Source organism: Trachurus japonicus, chromosome 20 (genome assembly GCF_045865225.1).
Source record: "Trachurus japonicus isolate A0001 chromosome 20, Traja_1.0".
Classification (NCBI taxonomy): Eukaryota; Metazoa; Chordata; class Actinopteri; order Carangiformes; family Carangidae; genus Trachurus; species Trachurus japonicus.
In genome coordinates this window covers 1,027,903-1,036,653 of record NC_140926.1, presented here as the reverse complement: position 1 = coordinate 1,036,653, position 8,751 = coordinate 1,027,903, and the positions used below count along the sequence as shown (strand labels likewise).

The following is an 8,751-nucleotide window of genomic DNA, read 5'->3' as shown; positions in this document are numbered from 1 at the left end:
TTTGTGTTCACACTTAGCTAACTATAGGTATAGGTTAGTAATTTTCCTTCTACAATTTTAGAACTTTTTATTTGGTGTTGTTTATCCTTTTTTCAGTGCACCATGTTTCTGGCACTTTGTATGATATGGATGCGCATATCTATCGTTGTGATCGTGATGTGTCTTGAGCGGTGGATCCTGGGATCCATTCCTAACCCTAACCCCAGAGTCTGTAGGAGTCTGGTTACAAAAACAAAGAACAACTGGATAGATCTGAGTGTTTCTATGGCGCTGTTACTATAATAACAATCTGCAGTGTCATTAAAATATGAGATCAATTTACCTGAACCAGTTAACCCAGTTTAAACTCCCCACCCATGTTGACTATTGACACAGGATGGCATTAGGTCATGGGTGTGGTTTCTATATAACACCTGTTGTCAGGGATCAGAGGACAGTTCTTGCAAGAGCAGATAACAGGGAAGATTTATTAATTCTCTTTTGATCTTCATCATTTGACCATCTGAACATGGAGCATCTGAACATGGAGCATCTGAACATGGAGCGTCAAAAAAACAGACGAGGTGTAGTTGAGTATTTTGTTAAGAAGCGACACTTGAAGTTGAATGAGTTGAGACTCAAAGCTGAACAATACTGGGAGACAATAAGTGGATCCACTGATTCTCTAAAGAACATGTCTCGAGACATCTTCCTCACAGAGCTCCCAGACAACCCCAAACCAGAGTTTCATGTGTCTTATCTGAAACATGACACTGGTATAGATGAGTCAGATGGGATAAAGATGGATGGTGGCTTCAGGTGCCCATACCAGGACTCAGAAGATCTACTGTGGTGGAGTCTGGCTGTGAGGGGCGAGGACTTGGCATCAGCTGAGAAGAGGCTCCTGGATGAGACATACCCAGACCGCACTGAGGAGCAGACCAGAGAGCAGCGGAGCTTTGCGAAGGAGTTTGCCACCTCCCCGGCCTTCGAGGAGACCTCTAGGATCGGCCCACGTCGCTTCACCTTCCCTGTGACGGAGGTGCTGAACGCCTACAGCAAACAGGTACCACCACGTATACCACTTGAGTCACTGTGAATCTTTGAAATGAATGTGTTGAGTGAGTTCAGGACTTTTAGACTGAATATGTTTTTAATTTCATTAAAGCAGAAGTAAGGTGAATGTGTGTGTCAATATAAGTCTTAAATAGTTGTATCTTCCGACAGCAGTCACTTCTATAGAGTGTTTGGTCTGAAACACGGGTCTGTCAGTCACTCTGCTCTGCTCTGAGCCCAGGAGAAAACTTTCCTTGTATCCTACAACCTTTATCCAATGAGGAGAGAGAACGGCATAAAGGGGCAGTCCTCTCTGTGTGTGCAGCCAAGGGATGCGCCTGAATGTGGTGACGTAGGGACGAGGACCAATAGATCCATGACGAGGGCGGGGGCTGCTAACTCCATCTGCTGACAGGAAGTTAGACAAAACCACCGGATCGCTTACTGATAGCTTTAATTTCATTGATCTTCTGTGTGTTCTGACCTGCTGTTTGTTTGTCAATGGGATATTGTGATTCAGGGACATCCCTCATGCTGTGCTATTATCTAACTGAAGGTTTTAAGGAGGACATTGATTGACATGGATGTAATCACTCACATTTACAATGATGAAAGGAGGACGCTACGAAACATACTCACAATGCATGCCATCATCTAACTCTACTGAAAGACTTAGCTCATGTCTATGACATCATCATAGCTTCCTCTGTTATCTTATATCTCACTGCCAGCATCAGCCAACACCTGTCATGTTGTATAACTGAATAGTAGATACCTGATGCAGCTTTAGTGCTGCCTAACAGACCATCGTCATCATTAGACAAGAAGCCAATTGATTAACTTCCTGTCAAACTGTGCGTGATGAAGCATCAGATATTTATTCCTGCTTCAAGGTTAACTAGTGATGGACACTGAGCTGTCAGTCACCCACTTAATCCTCTGTTGTTGTGTCCAGTTCTGCTCCGGAGCTCCACCTGTCATGAGGGTGTATGAGACCGTCCTGTACAAAAAGGAAGTGATGTATGTGGTTCTGATCCACAACCCAGGCAATTCAGACTTTAAGGATTATCCTCTGCTGAGCGAAGAACCAAATGCCATTTGTGGTTACAGAGACGGGCACTTCATCTGGAAGGCTCAGGCCATGTGTGGGAAACTGCGGTAAGATGAGATCGGACTCCAAACTTGTACAAGTTATCCAATCAATTTGTGATCAATGACACACATCGCACATCTCCAATGCACATTCAGTAACATGAATGATACTCAAACTAACTATAACTTTGGAGATTCAAAATATGTGTTTCCACCAGAGGAAGAGAAAACCCAGAACTGATACCACTACTAACTGTGTGCATGAGACAAACTGCCACACTGTCATTTGATGTTAAGCCACAAATAATGTTAATATCCGTTTGTTTTCCATCAGCTATGAGTTGGACCAACTGGGGCATAAAAAGTGGTCAAAGTCCTATCCTCAGAACTACGTCTGGGATAATGTGGCCATCGCCCTGCATATCAAGAGGGGACAGGTAATCACAGGTCTTTATAGAGTCTGAGTCTGAATGCTAACGGGAGCGTACCTATGTTCCCCGGGTCCTATGTTACCCTCTTTTTGAAAATGGGTCCTATGTTCCCCGTTTTTACCAAAAAGGGTACATAGGACCTTTTTTCAAAAAAAGGGTCCTATGTTCTCCGCTGTTGCTGGTCGATGGACTCTCTCTACTTATCTGGACTCTATCTATCTATCTGGCCTGTCTAGCCTCTACCTGGTCTTTTTACTAAACTTAACCAACTCCTTTCTTTATTGCCTAAACCTAACCATTGGGACAATTCCACTTCTCACTCAAAGTCACAACTCAACATCTCACTCACACTCACTGTCACACTTCCAGGTATGGGACCAAAAATTGCATGTTCCCCGGGTCCTTTTGGGGAAAAGTGTCCCATACAAAGTGGGGAACATAGGACCCGGGGAACATAGGTAACTAACTAGTAGCTAACTGGTTAGCATGGCTGCTCACACTCCTGCAGTTGTTCTTTTGTTCATACATGTCTTTTTGGTTTTTTTTGAAGATGCTGAAGTTTGATGAAGACAAACTAAGAAACAATGGAGGATTCTGCGAGGTTTCATATCACTTCGTTTGATTAGTGTAAGAGGGTAGGGTTAGGAAGGGCTGGAAGGCAAACACCCAAATACGTTAAAGAGCCTTCAAAAGTGAAAGTGAGAATTACGTAATATGCCCCCCTGATGTCCTCAGACCATGAATTTAAAAGATGTTCGTAAAGGATCTGAGGCGGGAGTCAAGAGCACAACTGGAAGCTCCAGCTTTTGTGGTGTTCTGTAGCTGAACTGATGGAGCATTGATTGATTAAAAGTGCGTTCACACCAGACCTTTTATTTTTGTCGCTTGTGTTGTTCCAAAAAAAACGTTCTGTCGCTCAGCTGTAGTCGCTCGTCAGTTTGGCACAATTCTACAGACTCGCGTTTTCGCTCTGATGACATCATTCAAGCGATTCCAGTGAATTTCACCTCGCTCCGAGTCGCTCTTTTCCTCCCGTTTGTATTGGTCCAGCACGGCTGACATTCTACCTGCTGCCGCTGTTTACCAGTTGTGGAAGTCCCACAAGCGCCGTACAACGTCAAGCCGGCTTGTATTACGTTTCCATGATTTCAGTAGTTGTCATAGTTACACATAGATTACGGCAGCCAATCAGCGCTGAGCGACAAGCGACTGGCGGCCAGAGAGTTGGGATTTCTCATCTCGAAAAATCGCTCGGAGCCCCAGCGATTTAGCGATTAATCGCTCAGTCGCCCATTTACATTGACTTAATATGTAAACTTATCACCAGCGACAAAAATAAAAGGTCCGGTGTGAACGCATCTTACGTGATCGTATCGTGTGATTTACCATATTATTTATATACTATCTGATATAAGATTCTCTTGATTTGATTTGATTTGACTTGTCTGAAATTCTTATTGCATCATGTTGGTGGAGGCAGAAATAAACGTGTGATGGTTCAAAGTTTCTTTGTCCTGTGTTTCATCTTTCTCTGCTCGCTGCACCATGAACTAACCCTCATGATTATTATTGTTTTATTGCACATAATGGATCTTACTAGCTCTGGACTGGGGCTACAGTAGATTCATAGTGTTTATTTCACAGCTACAGGTGGAGGACTTCACTGTGACTGATGACAGACCACCATGAGGACGGTGTGTGTGTCTGTGTTTGGTATAAAACCAGGGATTTCTGCAGATTTCAGACCAACAGAAACAGCTGCAGAGACTCTACAACGTCCAGATGTTTTAATGTTAAAGTTCCAGATGATAACTCTACTCATACAGCAGTAGCAGCAGTAGCTATAAAACCCCTCCGAGCCTCTGTGTGGACGACCAACCAGCTGCAGCGTAATTGACGAGGCGCTCGGCCGCCGTCGAGAGACAAAGCAGCACATTTATCCGTCCCACTGAGGCCGCGCGCCGCTGATCAGTCGCTGTCGCCGCCGCTGCATCAGAGATGAGCCGCGGCAGCAGCAGAGCTATTTGAAATCAATGGGGTCGTAACTGTGGCGTAAATAGATAGAAAATTGTGCTGCGCGCTGGAGGCCAGAGGAGCATGTGGCCGACATCAATAGCTGCTACCCCGAGTGGAAGAAGCAGCGCTCGCCCGGCTCGCCGCCAAATTGAATTCCATGGAGAGAAAGATGGGAAAATGAAAACATTGATAAACCTCAATGAGCTGCATGAAAGCTTCAAATATGGGACTTTTTTTTCTTTCTTTTTTTCTTTTTTTCCACAATCAGCAGCAAACACGGGGGCATATTTGATGCCGGGACATTATCCTCTGTACTGTACGCTGTGTTCTGTTCAATAATATGAGAGCGGCTAAATTGGCAGCTGCAGGATGATGTTGTTATTAATGGCGTCGCTCGGCTGGACGGCGTAGAGACGAGACAGGAGGAGGAGGAGGAAACGCTGCACAATCACCTCTTTACACGCAATTTAGAGCCAAAGAAGAGCCGTTGAATTATTTATTTTGGAAACTGGCTTTACAGTAGACAAAATGTTCTGATACGTTTCTCTCTCTTCTCTTCTGTTTCCCTGACACATGTTTTATTCATGGCTGCAGATCCACAGCTGCTGTGGTAGAGCGAGCTCAGCGGTGAACAGAGAGAAAGACAGAGAGGGAGAGAGGGAGAGAAAGAGGTGAGGAGATCAGCACCAATCTGTAAAAAAAAAAAGCAGAAACATGAATTTAACATGTTTGATGTTTCTGTTTGTTTCAGTTCAGAGACGTGAAGATGAAGAAGCAACACAGAGCGAAGCCGCAGGTCGTTATTTACTAAAGGTCTGACAGCAGCACACACACACACACACACACACACACACACACATATATATACAGTACATATATAAAACATAGAGAGTGAAGCTGCAGCTGATCTTCAGTCCAGTCGTGTCTCTCCGGAGCAGGATGTTTCTCTCCGACATTAAACACATCAAATGAACAGAGAAGAAAGACAAAAAAAACCCTACTAAAATCAGTAAAATTATGGCGACACACAATTTTTTCTTTTACAGAAAGAAAAACCTGCAATAATTTGGACTTAAACCAGGATTTCTCATCTCATCTGACAGGAGAGAGATTTGAACTTAAAGCCCCTGTTGCTTATAAATCTCTCTGCCCCCTAGCAGCAGCAAATCTCTTTGCTCCGTAGGTGGGTCTAGAAACGAGCCGTAGGAACTTTTTGAGTCTGGAACACCGTTTGTGTTGACCAATCACAGCGCTCTATCTGTTTAGAGAGTCGTTGGGCGGCTTAACGCCATGACGACATACATTTTAATTGGCTTGTCAAGCTAACGTCATCCTGCTCTTTGCTCTGATTGGTCGTAGTGCTACCCTATTGGTGCAGAGGCAGTTTGAAAGACCAATAGATACATTACGCTGCTAAAAAAAAAAAAAAAAAGCAAGTCCCGTCTTCTTTCCAATGTTTCCAAAACAAATCTACACAAACGTCTTCATGACAGTGGGAAATGCAGTCTGCTTTCTGCCGCTTTCATCCACAGGGGGCGTCAAAATCAACAATAAATGAAAAGTCTTTAGGAGCTTTAAAGTCTTTATCGATTGATGTCAGAGCAACAGAAGTTTAACAGACTCAATCTGTAGCAATACAAATGATGAATTACATCACTGGCCACGCCCCCTTTCTACCTATTGGCCCTTTAAACATTAGTGACTGAGTGATGGAGTTAGACCATTGGTCGACTGAGTGCTGCCACTGACTGTAGGTACTGTGTGTCGTGTTTCAGCCATGTGATCTCATACATATGCAAATTACCGTGTAAAGACCTCATGAATATTCAATTTAATGAGTTAACCTGTTGGTCCGAGGCTAGGCTAACAGTTTCCCTCTGCTCCCAGTCTTTATGCTAAGCTAAGCTAAGCTAAGCTACAGTCCTGACCAGTTTACCAGTTTCTTGTTGTTGTCAATTTAAACTCTTTGAGCGACCGGCTTCGTTCTCTCATGATGGATTTTTAGGATTTTCTCTCTGCACCTGTTTCTCAGCTCTGCCTCGGGTTTTTGGAGGTTTTTTTTATTTTTATAAGCCATTGAATGTGTGTGTTTTTGATGTTATCCAGATGAAGCTGTGTCTCATCTCAGTGTAAACACCTTCAGCGTCTCGTCTTCAGGTCTCTGTTTCCTCCTCTTCCTCCTCCTCCTCCTCCTCCTCCTCCCTCTAACTGTCTGGAAACTAATTGCAGTAATTAATTTGTGTGGCCTGCAGTTGCTTCTAGTTCCTGTTGCAGCCCAGTCTGAACATTACTGGAGTGTAAAATCAATTTACTGCTAATCACTGCAGGTGGGCGTCTGTGGGCCGAGCCGAGCCGCCGGCCGGTGACACGGAGATAAAAGCTGCTCGTAATTCACCGAGTCTGTTCAAACAGCAGCAGCAGGAGAAGGAGAAGCTGTGACAGACAGAAACACACCTCAGATCTGGTTATTGATCACAGGAATATCGGGAAATTCTTTCAGATTTCTGTCATTTCAGTTTTCATTTCTGCTTTTTCTTGTATAATTCACAGAAAAAAACATTTAATAATGGCTTATGAACCGTCGTCTGTAATTCAGGACCAGAGTTTGACGAGTTATACGTTTGGTCACTGTGGTTTGACTGTTAATAACTAAATTAATAGATAAACAAAGAATAATCAGTAGCACTTTATAATAAGTACACACTATTGAGGATTAGTTAAGCATTAAATACTGAATTCATCATTTATAACACATGAATACTCATTAGTATGTAGTTTATAAACAGTTAAACATGTTTTACTCATCATTGATAACCAGTAACTGTGTTTATAAACTACATACTAATGAGTATTCATGCGTTATAAATGAAGAATTCAGTGCTTCATAGTGTGTGCTTCTTATAAAGTGTTACCAAATGATCCAAATTTAGTAACATTAGACAGATGGTGGTTTTAATATCAATAGAACATATTGTAAATGACCAGGAAGTGGGCGGAGCTACTGGCGGCTAAAGCTACGGTGGCTCAGAAATAGCCTATAAATCTCTCTGCCCCCTAGCAGCAGCAGATCTCTTTGCTCCGTAGGTGGGTCTAGAAACGAGCCAGAGGAACTTTTTGAGTCTCGAACACCATTTGTGTTGACTAATCACAGCGCTCTATCTGTTTAGAGAGGTTCGCTGGGCGGGCTTAACGCCATGACAACATACTTGCGACGGTGAAAAACATGACAAGTAGAGGGCTTTGGCAAAGGAATGGTTTGAATCGGCGTTGGCATCAAGTTTGAAAGAATTAAACTTGTCATTTTCTTTAAAAATTGAGCCAGAAACTGACCTGAAGTCGTTCATTTAGAAGAAGGATGTATTTGGTGTTTTGCCGACGGGATATGGGAAAAGCTTAATCTACCGACGTCATCCTGCTCTTTGCTCTGATTGGTCATAGCGCTTCATCCCGCCCCCTATTGGTGCAGAGGCAGTTTGAAAGACAGCCTTCATCCCGCCCCCTGGACTGAGCCGAGGTCTACCGCTCGTTGACACACTAGACATGTTCATGAGATAGTCTGGCTTGGCAGGCTAGGGTAGAAACATATTGTAGAGAAAAGAAGAGAACAAACAGATAAATAGAAATAAAGTAATAGATGGTGACATCAGAGAGAAGCTCCTCCCCCTGACTGAAGCAGAGTCACACGACCTCTTCTCTGAATAATAAAACCCAGCAGCAGCTTCTTTCTTTCTTTATGCAGCAGTCAGAACGTCTGTGTGAGTGAAGTTTTCCACCGAGGACGCTCTGATCAAATTTCCACTAAGTATGAAATCAGTCTGCGGCGTGAAAGCGGTCTCCCGATGCGCTGTGACTCGGAGGCTTTTCCACCAATCTAAAAAGCTGGAGAGGTTCGAACCGGAAGGTCGCGGATAATGACTGTGAAACACTCCACACCATGCTCCGGCTGAATCCCCAAAAATGTGGACAGTGCCCTCGGCGGAGCGGTTATTTAGCTTTAAAGCACCAGAGAGCTCCTCTCAATCAGCCTGCAGCCAGCCGCCGTGTTACACACAAAGCTGCAGACAGGACACACACACTAACACACACACACACACAGTAACACACACAGTCACACACACACGAGGCTGTTTGCTAAATATTAATATTTGTCTGCTGTTTACAGGAGGATCGAGGCTCC

The 8,751-nt window shown here is 43.8% G+C and overlaps 1 protein-coding gene across 1 annotated transcript; it reads left to right on the top strand.

Annotated features, from left to right (window-relative positions):
* Window positions 1-538: 538 nt before the first annotated feature.
* On the top strand, window positions 539-5,385 carry LOC146965793 (uncharacterized). The gene is made up of 4 exons (XM_085763948.1): window positions 539-1,045; window positions 1,991-2,193; window positions 2,462-2,564; window positions 5,326-5,385. Exons 1-4 carry the CDS (start codon window positions 539-541, stop codon window positions 5,383-5,385), a joined length of 873 nt encoding a protein of 290 aa, XP_085620074.1.
* The last annotated feature ends 3,366 nt before the right edge of the window (window positions 5,386-8,751 follow it).